This window comes from Gasterosteus aculeatus, chromosome 6, assembly GCF_964276395.1.
Source record: "Gasterosteus aculeatus chromosome 6, fGasAcu3.hap1.1, whole genome shotgun sequence".
NCBI lineage: Eukaryota > Metazoa > Chordata > Actinopteri > Perciformes > Gasterosteidae > Gasterosteus > Gasterosteus aculeatus.
Window position 1 is genome coordinate 14,873,973 of NC_135693.1, and position 17,309 is coordinate 14,891,281.

The following is a 17,309-nucleotide window of genomic DNA, read 5'->3' on the forward strand; positions in this document are numbered from 1 at the left end:
TGACTTTACTTACTGATTTGTGCTACTGACCTTTCATCCATTTCTTTGGCAGACGCGCATTATTCTGTGCTTCTAATCCGAATCTTGATTCATAATCTGGTTCCTTCAGTGCAGAAAGAATCTGTCTCTTATCTGCACTGTGGTTATTTCAAATGTTCTGTATGTAATGAAAAGGATTTTAGAAAGTGGTCTTTTCTAAAAACCTTGGTTACGCTTTAGTTTACAATGTACGAGTTATCAATGCCATTTTTTATTTAGAATGGAATGAAATGCATTATAAGAGGAAATCCCCGTTTTAAGCTACATTGTGTACAACAAGGCAATTTAAACAATACAATAGATGAAATAACCCATTAAAGTAGAAGAAGAGCTGAATCAAGCGTCCCAACCGCCGCGTCTCTCTGACCCGCCTCAGAACGGCTACACGCCGCTCCACATCGCTGCCAAAAAGAACCAAATGGACATCGGGACCACACTGCTGGAGTACGGCGCCGACACCAACGCGGTGACGCGGCAAGGCATCAGCCCCATTCACCTGGCGGCCCAGGAGGGCAGCGTGGACCTGGTGTCCCTGCTGCTGACCAAGAACGCTAACGTCAACATGTGTAATAAGGTAAAGGTCAGAGACGGACGTCGACCAGCTACGAGACAGTCGTGCTAACTCTGACCCTTAAAATGTAGAAAGAGACAACATGTCGACGACCACTGGCTTGCAGCGTCTGGTTTACCGAGAGAGACTCTCGTGCGCTGTGCACCAGGACACAGTTATTCGCGTGTTCACAAAGTGGTTTTTATCCTCAAACCCAGAGCGGACTCACACCACTGCATCTGGCGGCGCAGGAGGACAAGGTCAATGTGGCAGAAGTCCTTCTCAACCACGGGGCTGATGTCAACCCGCAGACAAAGGTAAAGCTTTCTCAGCACACACACACACGCACACACACACACACACACACACTGTAAATACCCAAACAGAAAAGGGTTTTCAAATCAGCTTTTACAGTTGCAGGCATGACGTTTCATTTACACACATCATTGATTGTCTTTGTCTCTCTCTTTGAAGTTGACTTTTAGTGGACTTCCTTTTATAGTTTTAGTCTAGTCATGGCATCTGAAAAACATTCACACGCACACACACACACACACACACACACACACACACACACACACACACATACAGTCGTCCCCAATCTTCTCAGGTGATGCATGAATAAAGGATTGATACCTGAGTGGAAGGTGTTCATGTCTTCATTGGGACACGCTGCAGCAAAAATCATGCACTCATGCACATGAGCACGTATATGCTCTTCTGTTCAGTCACACACACACACACACACACACACACACGTCAGTTACATTCACTCTCTCACACACACACACAGGCCCCATAACAGGCCGCTCACGTTCACTGAGAGACAAACCTGCAGCAGTGGAAGGTTGGACTAACACAAGGTTATGTAGTATGTGTGTGTGTGTTCTGCTGACAGGACACTTGTTTACAGCAAATAGGTTATCCACGCACTGATCTCATCCATTAGCATTATGCGCTGTACTCATAATTCAACGATGGCGTGAAATACGATGCAGTTTCAAAGTTACGTGTACAGTCAGAGATGTCATGCTAAAAATTGTTCTCTTGCACAAGAATTCAAAATTCTTTCGACCCAGGCAGATGAATAGTTTTTGGAGAAACTGTGATGTAACAAGAAGAGGCCCCCAGTCGGCATGTGTAACTGTGTTTTCCTCCCCTTTTCACCTCCTCGCCTTTCATGTCTGTGTCCTTCCTCGTGCAGATGGGTTACACTCCGCTGCACGTGGCCTGTCACTACGGCAACGCAAAGATGGCAAACTTCCTGCTGCAGAACCAAGCCAGAGCCAATGGCAAAACCAAGGTAAAAGAAAAACCCACCCACATGCACAGTCTTAGTTTTTGTGTAGATTCACAATTCAGATTTCATTCAATTTGAGCACCTCCTCTCTTTGTGGCCCTGACTACTGTGTGTTTGTGTGTCTCTGTCCAGAACGGGTACACTCCTCTACACCAGGCGGCTCAGCAGGGCCACACCCACATCGTCAACCTGCTGCTTCAGCGCGGCGCCTCGGCCAACGAGCTCACCGTGGTCAGTGCACAAACACACAGAAAGCACACGCACACACACACGCACGCTCAAGCAGAGCTGAAGCGCGATGAAGTGCTGAATGCTCTTTTGTGTGAATAACTTCCTGTTGCTCTCTCACTGGTCAGAATGGGAACACTGCCCTGTCGATCGCCCGTCGCCTCGGATACATCTCTGTGGTGGACACCCTGAGGCCCGTGACGGACGAAAACCTGACGACCATGGTGAGGCGCTCGTCTCTCGGCACCTCACGCGATTGAATGCACCCAAGTTGTATCACATCACCAACAGAGTTTGTGCTAATCTAAGTTTATGATTTGGAGAATGAGATGAATGCAAGAGGCAGCGTAATGCAATGTGCATGCAGGTGACATTGAGGTTGATTCAAATAGTTTTACTGCTCCGAAAACACGTTAAAAAAATAACTCTGCATCTTCATTCATCCTCGTTTTAACAAATTTAGGATTTCATACTTTCCATATTTACTCATTCTATCTTCTTTATTCAGCAACGGATTTCAATTCTAAACTGTATTCAAATCAACTGGAAACTATCATTACAAGAGTTATCAATCTTGGCACTTCGGTTTGTTGTGTTGAGGGTTTTTTTCTTAAACTTTTTGATATGCTCATGAATTGAAAGCTGACCAGCCATCCGGCCACAAACTGTGAACGCGGTCAGTGAGTAAAACCTGCCGACCGGCCGGCAAGGAAGACAGTAACTCATGCCATGTCACATGTGTGAAGCTGTCCTCATTAAGAGAGCGAGAAAAGGGCTTAGATGGGAGCTTAAGGTTTCTCCTCAAATAGCTAAGGTCACCAACAGTGATCTGATCCACACACGTGTCTGGGAGAAAGACGGGGGTGAGGGGGAGAAAGTGGGAGAGAAACTGAGGCAGAGGGATGACAGCGAGGGGACGAAGAGGTCACTGCGGATCCTGCACAATCAGCAGCAAAGTGTATTAAACATAACTGTGCACGGTTAAGTAACTCTAAAGATCAAGGTCGGTTCCTTACACCTTTGCGGGATTGATCAATTATTCACCGTGAGGCCTCTGCTGTTGTTTTTCTTCTGCAGCCCGGTCAGCTATGTGGAGGGAAATGGCCTTCAGACAAAGAGTATTATTACTTCTCACCGTGGCAGAGGCCACGGCTGAGATTCAGATTAATGTCCATATTAGGAAACATATGTGAAGGTCACACTTTGGTTGGAATGTAAATTCTGAACTTGTCATTGATTGACTACAGTTGTCTCCAGAATGTTTAGTTAAGTTTCAGGCGATATAACATTTTCAAAATGGTCAAATGCATGTAAAGGGAAACTCAGATGATTATCTGGTTTATTATATACTACAAAATGTACATGATAACTCAGACCTCACAGGTTTAATGTTTGAGGGATCAGCGCATACGTGTTTTTCAGAAGAAATGTTTCGTGAAAAGTGTTCAGCTGACCTTCTTTTCAAACATTTACAGAGCACATCGGAAAAACACAAAATCAACGTCCCAGAGACCATGAATGAGTTCCTCGACATGTCCGACGATGAAGGTACGTGAAGACATTTCCAGTGACAGCTTCGTCCTCTTATGTTTCACTCATTTAGTACTAAAATTACATCAGTCGATGCTTGCAAACCGCCGGTGTGACTTTATGGTTACAAATAATATCAATACAGCACATGATTTGCATACACTTTAGACTGTGTGCCATGTTGTGACATTTATTATTAACATTTTAATATTTCACTATGTGTATTTACACCTCACAGTCTGGGCCAATGAGGCAGAAAACCTCAACGAGGAGTCTTTTTCACAGATCAATGAAGGTTATTATGCAGTTCATGAACTGTTGAAAATAGCCAATAAGAAGGTCAGATAGTAGGTATTACACTTTTATTTGCTGTCAGCCGCCCATCATCACACAAAGAATGAATTCTCAACTGTTTCAATTCGTACAAGAAATCCTGTTTTAGCCTTGAATCTGGTTTTCAGTTTCTGGCAGTTTCAAGTTATTTTCACTGCAACTTGAAAACCAACTTGTGTTATTTTTAACTTGGTGCACGTCCCCCAACCTCGAACGGCGTGATTGTCAGAGATGTGAAGTGTCGTCCGCTGGCAAACTCTCTGAAGGACTTCTAGTGAAACCGTGAAAACAAGGTGGACGTGACTCACACTGTGTTTTTGTTCAGTCGACAGACTTTGAAAAGGCCTGCATGCATTCCACGAATCCATCGCGTCTCGCTGTGTGTAAACCTTAATAAACGGCATAACGGTAACGATGTCCTAACAGCATGGCGGCTGCAGCACGGCGGCCCCCCCCGAGGACCAGCGGCAGTTTGCAGAACGAGTCGCTTTGTTTTCAGGCTGCTCACTTCGGTCGCCTGCCCTTTGTTTTGGAACCACGTAGCCAACAGGCCTGTAAAATTGATGAGCTCGCTCATGGGCTGTTTAGGGGACCGGTATTGGGGGGCAGCGACGGGGTGGAAGGGGGCGGCGGGTGTGGAGCTTCTATGTCAGGTGATCCCGTTACGAAAACAGACACGCAGCGCATCAGGTGAGGAAAGATGAGTCTGAGGCTGCAGCGTCGTGACGAAGGTCCTCGCTGGTCGATCTGTGGTTCAACGTGTTTTTCACCGCCAGGCGGGAATCATTATACATAAGAGCCCCCACGGGCTCATCAACTCCACGAAGCTTATTCATCAGCTTTGTAGCGACTTCACTAGCACCAGCTTCAGTAGAGCTATTGCTCCCAGGCCTGTGCGCCTTCATGTGTGTGTGTGTGTGTGTGTGTGTGTGTGTGTGATGGAGTTAGAAAGTAAAGACTGTCCACATCTCTGTTTAATCCTTTCTATCCTATTAAGTTGTGGGTGTGAGGGACAATCCTGGTCTCTGGTTGTGTGTGTGTATGTGTGTGCGACGTGTCTGTGCAATCACATGCTCACACGCTTCCTATAGACTACTACTGTAGCTACTAATTACCTCCTTGCTGTGCTCTTCCATCTGTCATATGGTATTGCGTTCACTGGCTTAAGAGGGTAATACTACAGTCGGTGTTGTGTAAACGCCTAAATGTTCTAAAATGTAGCTATTCTTGTGCAAGTTTTTCACGTGCAACATGGAGAAGGAAACACAAGTGTTGCATGGGAATCAAAAAATATGCAACAATTGCAAAACGATGGTGGTTATTTCATCATCACTTCAGCCGCACTCTCACTTGCACATGCAGAGGAATGTGCAAGTGAGAGTCCTCCTCTCCTCTCCGGAGGTTTCCCAAGCATTTGCTCAAAGGACGCGTCAGCTGACTGCTCCCCGCGCCGCGGGTTGGCTCCCTTCAGCCGGGTTTTTTTTTGTTTTGTGGACGCTGGTGAGCCAAAGGGCGCAGCGAGGACTTTCTCTCTTTAAATCCCGGGGGGGGGGGGGATGAGCTGCTAGAGGAATTAACCCCCGCTGCGACCGCCCAGGGCAGTTGGCTTTGACTTGCGCTCTTTCTGCCCCCCAGCGACGTGCACTTTTTTCTTCTTCAGAAGTTTTGTTGTGCGCAACTGTGGAAAAACGCGCATGTTGGTGTGAGTCCGCGCGCGGGGTGAAGAGAGGGCGACATTCTCGAGGAAAGGACCAGTTGATGGTCCTCACCTCTCTCTGGATTTACTTTTCATCCCGTGGATGTTTATCGGAGCTCTAGAAAAATAGAAATAACTTTGGAGATATCAGAAGAGAGTTGATCACTATGGAAGGTAAGTGGTAAGAGTTTCAATAGTCCTTTTTGGTGTTTTAGAATGTATATAAAGTTAATTAAAGTTAATAAAATTAGAACACGGAGGATCGAAAGTGGAGTGTCATGAGAACCGAGAATTGAGTCCTCCTTGGATGGTGAAGACAAATGGCAATTTATTTATCTTTTTACTTGTTTTGGATTTTTACTGCTGAGAGTGAGATCTGATGAGGTGACATTGTAACACAGCCCAACAATAGGAAGTGTGTGTGTGTCTGTGTGTATGTGTGTGTGTGGGGGGGGGGGGACTGTGATGCATTACAGCAGCAGACAATTGTTTCTCAGTCAGACAGAAAAAAGTCAATTTAACCATCAAAATAAAAACATAACACATTTTAAAAGACTGAAATTATGCAGACTATCTTGAATTCCAAATCCGGAATACTATGTGAGTTTGCTTTCTGCTTGGGTTGATATCTAATATCTAAGATTAAAACATCATAAAATGTTAGGGTACTGGGGAAACACCAACACCACTTTGCAGATAACTCCCTTCCACCATTAATGCCAGTTTTGTCCAAACGTGTAAACTTGTTGCAGCAGAACTCTGCACTTCTTGAAAAAAAAAAAAACCTTGAATGCATTGAACAACAGATTCACAGTTCAGAAAAAAGCACCGCTTTATTTTGAAATCCAAAACCGGAAACGCCCGCCACTTATTTACGTCACAACTTGACGGCGTCTGACCGGAGTGCGGCAGCGTCGCAGGGACCGGGGGTGGGAGGGGCTGCGGGGAAGGAGCGCAGCGTTCGCGGGCAGGACACAGCCGGACGGGACATGCGGGAGAAGGGGAAGCACAGCCGCCGCTCCGCCGGCTTCATCGACCGGCGCGTCATCGTCCACCGGTCCGCCGATCGAGGTGCGCTGCGCTGCGGCTTTCTGCGCGCTGCGCGTCCCCGCGTGTTTGTTGCGCGCCCGTGCCTTCTGTCGGTCGCTGTCTTCTTGTGAGTGTTGATGTTGTTGTGAAAGGAGCTGCGTTCGGTTTTGCGGCAGAGCTCCAGAAATCAGGGAAAAGAGGCCTTGTTTGATGTTTTTTTTTAATTAATTTTTTTCATCCAAACTGACTGTCTAACCTCTAAAACAGAAATCAGGTATCGTTACTGCAGGGTCCCTCCAGCTTCATGTTGTTGTTGTTGTTGTGTCAGTGGGCTATGTTGGGTTAAACAGTTGATAGATAAACCAGCCTCCTCTGAGCGCCATGATCCAATAAGTGGCAGACTTGTGTTTTTTGTTTTTTTCTTGCTGAGGTGCCGCATCACCTGTTTTGGCCGTATAGACATATTGAAGTTAACGGGACGGATTTTTTTTTGTGATCTCACCCCTCCTCCTTCCCCCCCTCCTACCTCCACCAGGTGAGGATGCGTTGACCGGGGACACGGACAAATACCTGCGGCCCCAGGACCTCAAGGAGCTGGGGGACGACTCTCTCCCTCAGGAGGGCTACATGGGCTTCAGCATAGGAGCCCGCTCAGCCAGGTGAGCACCTGTCATTTGTGCTCTGAACATCACAGGACAGGTCATCCGGTGCAGTGCTGATTTCCTAATATTGTGGTATTGGATGGTATTTGTTAGGGTGAGATCACATGACGTAAAGGCCCTCCCACTCACACACACACACACACTAAAACGGAAAAATGGAAATCGCAGGAGAAAGCAGCTGGAAAGTTGCCACCCGGTGATCCGACCTGACAAAATGATGCAGCGTTTAATCTGCCCTCGCTCAAAGCCGAGGCAACGGTTCCCAGCGGCCCCGTAGCGCGTAGTACGAGAGGTGTGAGCTGTATCTCTTCAACCGCGAGGCCTTCGATCCTCCTGGGGAACAGCTGCTCATCCGGATTCTGCACCGGCACACAACAAAGTTTGGGCTCCAGTGAAAACACGGCCACAGCACAGAGTGTGTAGCACGGACGGACGGACGGACGGATGTACTGGGATGGCCGGATTGATTAAAAACAACAACACTAACTGTGACGGGAAGCCGCTCGAGTCAGCGGGTTCACTAGAAAAACTCTGCAAACCCGGAATTAAATGGAAATTGGAGGTGTTCCGTAAACAGGCATGTTTGAACTCAAAATAACTCCACATTTGAGGAATTGAGGTTTTAGTTATTAGTTTTTGTTATTTAAGGGTACAAAAGAGAAAGTATATAATTAAAAATGATATCTCCATCTGCTGCAAATTAGAACGCACTCCTCAACTGACGCTTTCATGCTGCTGCTTTTGTGTGATGGCTCATGAAGGAGACAAACGGCTGAAATAGATTTTAAAATTGGGTGAAATGTTGCAATTTATTGATAAACAAACGTATGATGCTGAGTGAATTCTTTCCTGTTCCTTGCTTTTTCCCGCGCATGACATTGACATTGCATGGTTTTCCCTCTGACTGACCACCACGCAGAAGCAGATGGAGGAAGAAAACAAAACAATGAAAGCCGCATCACGCTTGAGTGTCTTCAAAATGCTTCGCTTTTCACTCTATTTTCTATTTTGTCCTTTTCCTTGTTTTCCTGCACCGTCATTCTAGCCCTAGACTCAGGTAAGCACAGAGTAGTAGTCGTAGAAGTAGTAAGCATCATTAGCTGTGAATGATGTCGCCCCCCCCCCATCCCCCCTTCACATTAGCTGTGAATGATGTCGCCCTTCTCCTCCCCACCCATGAACGGCTGTTTGTTGTGACCCAAACCACGAGTCATCCAGTGTTTCCATCCTGATTTGTCCCCTTGGATCGCCGTCACTCGTTGTGTTTGTGTCGCTCCATTTTAGCCGAACAGCCTTCGCCGTGTTTTCTGTCCCGTCCCTTTTTAAAAGCAGGCTGTGAAAAAGAATCAAGCTTCCTGGGAATGAGAGGACTGAAGCCACATGTGCTTTTTTTTTGCAGACTTTTCTTCAGTTTGAGTTGTGTTGAATAGTTCTGTAACTTCTTCTAAGGTGGCTTGTTCTCAAGTGGCACTTTAGAATTGTGTCCTGCCACTGGGTGTAACTTCCAGGGATCAAACCCATCGCTATTCTCAAATATCCACCCCTTTTATCTCCTCCATTTGAAGGAGAGTCACTGGAGGTCGGTTCAGGATCGACAACGCCGATGTTAAATCTTGGTTCGCAGAGATGGAAACTTAAGAGCCTCAGATTTTTGGGGGGGAAGTTTGCTCCAACGCTTAGGACCGCTCACATGTACGCAACAACAACCCGAAGCGATTGTCCACGCCGCCGCCGCCTCGCCAAAAGACACCGGCCCATTGGTGCTGCCATGGAGACGCCAGCCAGATAAATAAAGTCGTAAATGATCACAAGAATGATCAACATTAGGAGTCCTGCACTGAGTTGAACTGTTGGCTAAACCAGTGCAGTGGAGTATTAGTAACAACAGAGGAGGTAGATGAAGGGGAGAGGGGGGGGGGGGGGCACCACGTGCTGAAGTGAATGAGAATAAAGAGGAAAACCGCGATAATTAGAGTAAAGTTCAAGTGTTTAGGGAGGAGGAGAGGAGGATGAACACAATGAGAGAGAGGAAGAAGCTGTGAAGAACAAATAGAGCTAGAACAGTCTGGCTGAGGGCCGGGGGGGGGGCAGGGTAGCGTCGTGCCGCCATGCCAGCGAGTCCGTTCGCGCCGTACAGAGTTGTTTGGTAACTTTAATGGCGGATTGCGCAGCCTCGGTTGAATAAAGGGCTCGAATAGTTTGCCCACAACACGATGAGCTGCGCATGAGCTACCCCCCTCCCTCCCGCTCACCCGTTCTCCCCCCTCCCTCACACGCAGGGTACATCAACCCACGCATACAGCACACAGAATAAGGCTCGCAGACGGCTGCTTTGCCCCCGTTTGTGTGTGAAATGTAGAAGGTAAATGTCTGAACCGAGACGTCGGCTCGGAGAGAAGCACGGGGTTAGAGGAAAAAAAACCCGAACGGAATCTACAGCACCGCATTGAGCCCGAGAGGCTGCAGGAATAGGCACACGTCACCGCACACACACACACACGCGCACACACACACACACACAGCCACAAAGCAGACTGCAGCAAGACGACTAGAAAACGCAGCTTTGCCTTCTGTGTGCGCTGCTCAGAAACCGGTCCAGGTCAGCTGCTAATCTTAGAAGGGAGGGAGTCTGATTCCTCACTGTCTCTTCACTGTCAATGCGGACACGCACACACACACACACACACACGTACGTACTGTCCCCTAATCTGCTGGGCGTCATGGTTTGGAGTTGGCCGACCACACCTGTGCGTCTCCTCCTCTCGCTCTCCATCGCTATCAATGCAAACGCACTGACGTCGCTCACATTTCCATCTCTGAGTGACCTGCTGCGGTTTCCTATCTCCCGGCCTCTCCCTTCCTCCCTCTCTATTTTCCACTTATACCCTTTGGACTCTCTCTGTCCAGTAAGTAGAAGAAACCCTGTGTTCCCTGGAGGTTGCATGTAGTAACGGATTCCTTGCCTTTTGTGTTTTGTGTGTCGTGTTCCCCCCCGCCCGTCACTTGTTGTTGCCCACGGCGCCGGGTTGCGTGGTAACGTGTAGCCTGCGCTCCTTCAGTTCGGATAGGTCCAACACGCTCAACCGGAGCTCCTATGCGCGGGACAGCATGATGATCGAGGAGATCCTGGCGCCCACAAAGGACACGGTAAGGTCGATTCCTCCTCTTTCTGTTCTTGCCATTTCCGACCCTGTTCCTCCCTCCTTTCAGTATCTTCAGCGGTCTGTTTTTTGTTAAGCGCTAATGTCTCTTCTTTCTGTCAGTCGCCTGTTGAGGGGGGAAGAGGGTAGTTTTACTGGTGTTGCGTGGAGGTCATAACAGAAGCAGTGTTGACGGGTTGCTGTCTTTTGCCAAAGTGCTGAAGGAGAGGCTCCAGCACCTTGAGTTTATTCAAGCCGAAGGGCTCCGGGAGGCCCCCTCTTCGCTTCCGCCTGGAAAAACAAAACGCAGTGCTCTCTCTGCACAGCTTGTTCTGTTGGTCAGGAGCACAAACAGAAACTGACCTCCTCTCATAAACACTGTTAGGGATATGAACGACAACTAGTATGACATCATAACCCAAGATCTCAAACTATACATGGCCAAAATATGCACCTAGCTCAACTCAAGCAAATGTTCGGGACGTCGAAAGAGCAAATTGTAGAACCATCTAATCCTCTCAGAGGCGGCATCGTGTTTCCTTTGATGGGAAGTGAATCAGTGGAGAAAAAAAAGCTCCATAAGCTCATTTGTCTGGACGTCAGTGTGACCTCTGAACTGTCTTTCTTCTCCTTCCGAAGCTTCAGAGTGTCTGTAAAGACATTTCCTACTTGGTCGACCCTCTCAATAAGGTATAAAGACTTCCCGAATGTCTCGACTCATCACTCACTGTGGTTCACCTTCCATCGCTCACGAGTTCTGTTCATTTGTTTGTTTCGGATCCACGCTGTTCTCATGTCGTTCATTAGCGCCGATCTGTATTTTGATCTTCCCCATGTGACTTTCAGTACACGTGAGTTCTCATGAAGCGATCATCATTTATTAAAAGCCGGTTTCCGGTTTCTTTTTTTTTTTCCCGAGGCGTTCATGGTCGCCTTGCGTTCGCTCCGTCATTCATTGTGTCTTTTGGGAGGAGGCTTTAGATTATAGGGACAAAGTTTGTTGACATTTGAGGCCGTGAATCATCAGCTTCACGTGTCTGCAAACCTTCTCGTGGTGCAATGCTTGAGGAATAGCTCTTTTTCGTCTTCTCAGTTAGCATCCAATTCCCCCTCATTTTAAGTTGTTTTTAGTTCTGTCCCCTTTTTTTTTTACCTTCACATCTGTATTCCTCATCCTCCTCTCATCTCCTCCGGATGCTCTCGTCTCCAGCACCTGGCCGTGACCAGAGAAAACGGTTCCGAGTACATGCGGCGTTACAGCTGGACCCCGGACACAGTGGACCACAGTCACAACACCGTGTCCAGTCCCATTCACTCCGGGTAAGACCAGCCGCACTGTCCTGTCCCATTACACACACACACACACACACACACACACTGGCTACATTCAAGAGCTGGCGCGTTCGCCGCCTGCACATTCACATAACTATTGCGTAAATTATACATTTATCTTTGCATCCTGCACACGACGGTTGTATTATGTTTTTGTTCAACGTTCAGCACCGTGGGCTTTCTGCAAGGGCTGCCATTGTGCACGTTGCGTTACAGCAACAAAAAGACACAGTCTGTCCTCCTCCAAGCTCTGGTGTCATACCACTAGTCTACAGACACGGTCCAGATGTCGCCCCTCTCGTACGCCGACCCTCTTTCTGTCATCACGGAAACAGAGAACAGACTCAGTGTGAGGTCACGGCACAGCGGCCTGTGTGTTTCACTTTGAATATATGACGTTGTAAAACGCAGCATAGTTTGAATTTGAAATGAAATTCTGGGATCTGCCCAGTTTAGTTCTACTATCGTACAATCAGATCTTGTGTGTGTGTTTTTTTTTTTTACATATTTATTGTTTTTTGTTCATTGTTATTTCGTCGTCAGTGTGTCTTGTGTTTCCCCCCTGATTTTCCACCTCTGCAGTTTTAAATCTTTTCTCCGTCCTTAATAGTAACCACAGATCCCAGCAGTGATAACGAAACCCTGATACTAAAACAAGATTCTGGGGGGTTTGCCTCCTGCATTGCCTCCATTGTGTTTATTTTGCAGCCTCTCCTCCCCGCTCCCTCAGTATGACTCCAGGTGATGACCGACGAGTCCGCTGCGTTCGCCCATGACGCCGCAGTGACGCCGCTCTCACTCCTCCACCTCTGTCCTCCTCTCACCTCGACACTCTCTCCTCCCCTCTCGGGCCTCCCCTCCTCTGCTCTGTGCTCGTCTCATCCGTGTGGTCTGGTGTTTCATTTGCACAGCCTAGATATTAGAAGTGTGCACAGTCGACGTGTTGGCTTTTCGTTGATGTGGCATCTCACAGTGCACATAATATATCTTCCTCAAAGCTTTACAGGGATGCTTCTATTTTCAGCAGCATACTATACTATAAGCAACCATACAGTACATAGCATACCACTGGTAGTGAAAAGAACAGCTTTATGTTTGGCTTTAGGCTTTACGAGCTGCTCATTCCAAATCCATCCTACTCCATCTTAACTCTTTGCTTGATTAAATGGGATGGCCCAAACCTGACGCATCACATATTGATCGCATTGACCTTATCTTGGTGAAACATCCGCGCAGGTGTTTTAATATTTGATCACCGAACGCTGCTTTAGATGGAACTGAAATGTGGCAACAGTCTCACCTTCAGCCTCAGGAGTGGAAACTAAACTTTCTGCAACGTCATCAGCACCCGGTTTAGTTTTGAACTGTAACGTTCCTGATTGAGGCACAAGCGAAGGTGAGAACTGCCAGCTTTCACAACCAAAAGCATTTTTCCCCCTCCCCCTTCTTCTTATCGTTCTATCTCTATTTTTGTTATTCTTCTCTTTCCCCTACTTTGTTTGGGCGTCCGGTGATCACAGCATGGGAAGCGTCCTCCTCACTTGTGTCCGTGATAAAGCTTCCTTCTATCTTTCTGCCCGTGTCTTTTCGTCCGCCTGACGCCGTTCCTTTTTTTTTACCCTTTGCAGGTTCCTGGTCAGCTTCATGGTGGACGCCCGCGGTGGCTCCATGAGAGGCAGCCGCCACAACGGCATGCGCATCATCATCCCTCCCAGGAAGTGCACGGCGCCCACGCGCATCACCTGCCGCCTGGCCAAGAGGCACAAGCTGGCCTACCCTCCGCCCATGGTGGAGGGAGAGGGGTTGGTCAGCCGGCTGGTGGAGGTCGGACCGGCCGGGGCTCAGTTCCTCGGGTAGGTCGCTGGGGATTTTCCTTTTCCTTGTGATGAAATGTTGAGATATTTCCTGATACCAACTTTCAGGGCGTCGGGGCTCATGAGACGGGCGTGGATTACCAGTTTTATCGTGATGTGTTTTCCCTTCCAGCCCTGTGATTGTGGAGATCCCTCATTTTGGGTCCATGCGGGGGAAAGAGAGGGAGCTCATCGTGTTGAGGAGTGAAAATGGCGACACGTGGAAGGAGCACCAGTCTGACGCCAGGCCGGAAGACCTGTTTGATCTGCTCACGGGAATGGATGAAGGTAGAGGAAAGGTTATTCTTATATGTGACTGGTTGACACTTATTAATGTTAGTTTAGTTTAGACGGCTTGTAGGAAAACATAAACTACATAACCCAGGGCTCTGTCAGCTGTTGCCGAAAAAGCCCATTTACGAGAGTAACATCTTCTGTCACAGAGCTGGACAGTCCTGCCGAGTTGGAGAAGAAGCGCATTTGCCGCATCGTCACCACCGATTTCCCTCAGTATTTTGCTGTGGTGTCACGGATCAAGCAGGAGTCCAACCACATGGGTCCCGACGGAGGCATGCTGTCCAGCAGCACCGTGCCCATGGTCCAGGCCTCGTTCCCGCAGGGGGCGCTCACCAAGAAGATCCGTGTCGGCTTGCAGGTACTGCAGGACTCGAGAGATCTGCATCCTGCGTCTTTTTCATGACTCAGCTTTTTCTTCGCAACTCACTGTCCACTGAGCTGTTATTTATTCATATAACTGACCCATTTGTGGGTGAATATTTGATGGCGCGCACCTGCATTGCATAGAAGGTGCAGGGAAAGTTTGACCGAACCTTTACACCTTTCCTCCGTCTGTGTCTGTGTTTCTGTCCAGGCGCAGCCTGTGCCAGACGACATGGCGAGGGCGGTGCTCGGGAACCGAGCCACCTTCAGCCCCATCGTCACCGTGGAGCCCAGGAGGAGGAAGTTCCACAAGCCGATCACCATGACGATCCCCGTCCCGCCGCGATCGGCAGAAGGCCATCCCAGCGGCCACCGAGGCGACGCTGCGCCCTGCCTGCGTCTGCTCTGCAGCATCACAGGCAAGGAGACCTGCAGATAACTAGAGCGCGACACGACTGCAGCAGGAGCTCCATCCGAGAGGCTCCCGCAGGCCTAGCGTTTGGTTACTTAATACACATCCGTCGACAGCCGTTGTGTCCTTTGATGCTGATACATGTGATGAGTGACGTCGGCCGTGGTCGGTCCTCCATTTAGTTTCGCATGGAGCAATGATAGTGACTCAGAGACACAACGACTCTGTGCCCACGTCAAAGTCGGCCCCATGCGGGTACATTAGGCCCACTTTGATGTCAAAAGCCATCGGTCGATAGAGGGAAGATGAAGAGCTGAGAAGATGAAAGGTTTGAGGATTATAAAAGCTCAAGATAAAACGGAGAAGATAACCGCGTCTATCAACTATAAATTTACTATAAACGATTTTATCATATTCACATAAATGGTACCACCCCATAGACTTGAATGTATTTTCATGAATCGATAAGTGTACCATAGATTATTTTATTTATTTTTCTCAACATCTGCATAACTAAAATGTGCATCATAATATCTCTGTATATACTGTACATTATCTAAAAGACTAAAAGGACAAATATCTGATTGTTGCCAACAATCGATAAATAAAAGAGAAGATAAAAAAGCTCAAACTGGTAAGATTGGAAAGTCATCTTTGGCCCTTGTTGCAAACAGGAGGGACGTCCCCGGCCCAGTGGGAGGACATCACAGGAACCACGCCGCTGTCCTTTGTGACCGATTGCGTTTCCTTCACCACAAATGTGTCGGCCAGGTGAGACTCAGACTGTACACATACCACTCTGTTACGACAGGGTGCCATGTGTTTGATCAAAGCCCCTTATTGATGTCCATTTCACGGTACCGTCCTCAGGGAAAGTCTTGCTTCTCTTAGTTTTCATGTAGAAATTCAATTTTGGTCCTGTTGGTGACCTGGAGATGCCACGATTTGACATTCAAAATCAAATCCCTGCCTCTATTTAGATGTTGAACTCTTTCAAGATAAACGGATAACAAATGAAATGTCCACATTATTGGGGCTGTTTTAATAACTTGAGCATCGCATTGTTTCTCAGTCCGGTCTTTACTACATCCATAAGTAGGGCAAGTTCCCTACATGTCTGACTTTACATGTTATCGACTGACTTTAACTATATATTACCATATATATATTTATACCATATACCAATATAACGTGACGTGCACGCTTAACAATTTAATTGAGTAAGCTTGAACCGGTTCTCTCTGTGGCTCTGTATACTTACAAGTTGCAGCTACATGCATCTACATAAAGTCACGTTGACCATATTTCTTGAGGCTTGCTACCTAACTTACCTCGGCAAGGGAACTTCTCATCCTAGCTAGACTGGGACCATGTGGCAAGTGTGCAGGCAGACTTTTACTGCTAAAGTTATCTACTAACTCTGTTATGATTTCTACGTAGCTGTCGTGTGTTCGTATTTACTCTTCAGAGAATTAACCCAGTTTGTTTAATATATTAAGTTTTAGTGTGATAAAAAAGGCTCAAATGTGCAGAGTTTCCAACTTTAAGCTCTTCATCTGTAAATTTTTCTCATAAGTAAGCAAATTTTTTTTTGTGTCCCTCCTCACCTCCTCTTCTCTCCTCCACAGGTTCTGGCTCGCAGACTGTCACCAGATTCCTGAGACGGTGAGTCTAGCGTCTCAGTTATACCGGGAGCTGATCTGCGTGCCGTACCTGGCCAAGTTTGTGGTCTTCGCCAAGATGAACGACCCGGTTGAGGCTCGGCTGCGCTGCTTCTGCATGACGGACGACAAAGTGGACAAGACCCTCGAGCAGCAGGAGAACTTTGAGGAAGTGGCCCGTAGCAAAGACATCGAGGTGGGGTTGTGACTTTGTGTGGATAGAGAACAAATTGTCTACATCAATTTCATCAAACTCATGACTGTCTGTGAACTTCTGCAGGTGCTTGAGGGCAAGCCCATCCACGTGGATTGCTACGGCAACCTGTCCCCTCTCACCAAAAGTGGCCAACAGCTGGTGTTTAACTTCTTCTCCTTCAAGGAAAACCGGCTTCCTTTCCATGTCAAGGTAAATTTAAAAAAAAAAAGGAAACCTCCTCAATCGCTCCTGGATTTTATTCTCAATTATTGGCTAATTAGCTCACGTCAGACATGTTAGATCATCCTCTAGTAATCAGTCGATGCAGTAAATGTTTAGAGCTGCATACTAACTCAATTTATGAGCCAGTTTTTTGGATGGCAAAGAATTACGAGTTGAAAGAATTACGAGTTGAATGCATTCTGCTGTTACTTTCTTAAATCTATATCCAGCTTCCAAATGAAGGAATGTTCATTCTGCTACTTATTTTAAACACATTTTTCACTTTGCGTGTCCTGCTGCTGTCCTCTGCAGGTCAGAGATATGGGCCAGGAGCTATGTGGTCGCCTCTCCTTCCTGAAAGAGCCCAAATCCAGTAAAGGCCATCCACAGGCTGCCATATGCAATTTGAATATCACACTGCCAACCCACAAGAAGGTAGGGTCCCCGTGTTTGAATAGCTCGTTAT

General features: G+C 47.5%; 1 protein-coding gene across 50 annotated transcripts in view; it reads left to right on the top strand.

Annotated features, from left to right (window-relative positions):
* LOC120820651 (ankyrin-3) overlaps positions 1-17,309 on the top strand; it is a 101,070-nt gene that overhangs the window by 62,378 nt on the left and 21,383 nt on the right. For 24 of the 50 annotated variants that reach the window (XM_078104704.1, XM_078104716.1, XM_078104717.1 and 21 more), the window contains 19 exons: positions 416-613; positions 808-906; positions 1,794-1,892; positions 2,022-2,120; positions 2,246-2,341; positions 3,593-3,665; positions 7,241-7,364; positions 10,412-10,514; positions 11,147-11,197; positions 11,718-11,827; positions 12,548-12,580; positions 13,468-13,692; positions 13,826-13,980; positions 14,136-14,347; positions 14,564-14,771; positions 15,439-15,535; positions 16,393-16,621; positions 16,706-16,831; positions 17,156-17,278. In XM_078104704.1, the coding sequence (XP_077960830.1) occupies positions 416-613; positions 808-906; positions 1,794-1,892; positions 2,022-2,120; positions 2,246-2,341; positions 3,593-3,665; positions 7,241-7,364; positions 10,412-10,514; positions 11,147-11,197; positions 11,718-11,827; positions 12,548-12,580; positions 13,468-13,692; positions 13,826-13,980; positions 14,136-14,347; positions 14,564-14,771; positions 15,439-15,535; positions 16,393-16,621; positions 16,706-16,831; positions 17,156-17,278 (2,460 nt within the window). Of the gene's footprint in view, positions 1-415; positions 614-807; positions 907-1,793; positions 1,893-2,021; positions 2,121-2,245; positions 2,342-3,592; positions 3,666-5,328; positions 5,851-6,577; positions 6,748-7,240; positions 7,365-8,412; positions 8,425-10,411; positions 10,515-11,146; positions 11,198-11,717; positions 11,828-12,547; positions 12,581-13,467; positions 13,693-13,825; positions 13,981-14,135; positions 14,348-14,563; positions 14,772-15,438; positions 15,536-16,392; positions 16,622-16,705; positions 16,832-17,155; positions 17,279-17,309 lie in introns of those variants that run through there. The other 26 variants (XM_078104725.1, XM_078104730.1, XM_078104750.1 and 23 more) reach the window with 18 other exon arrangements.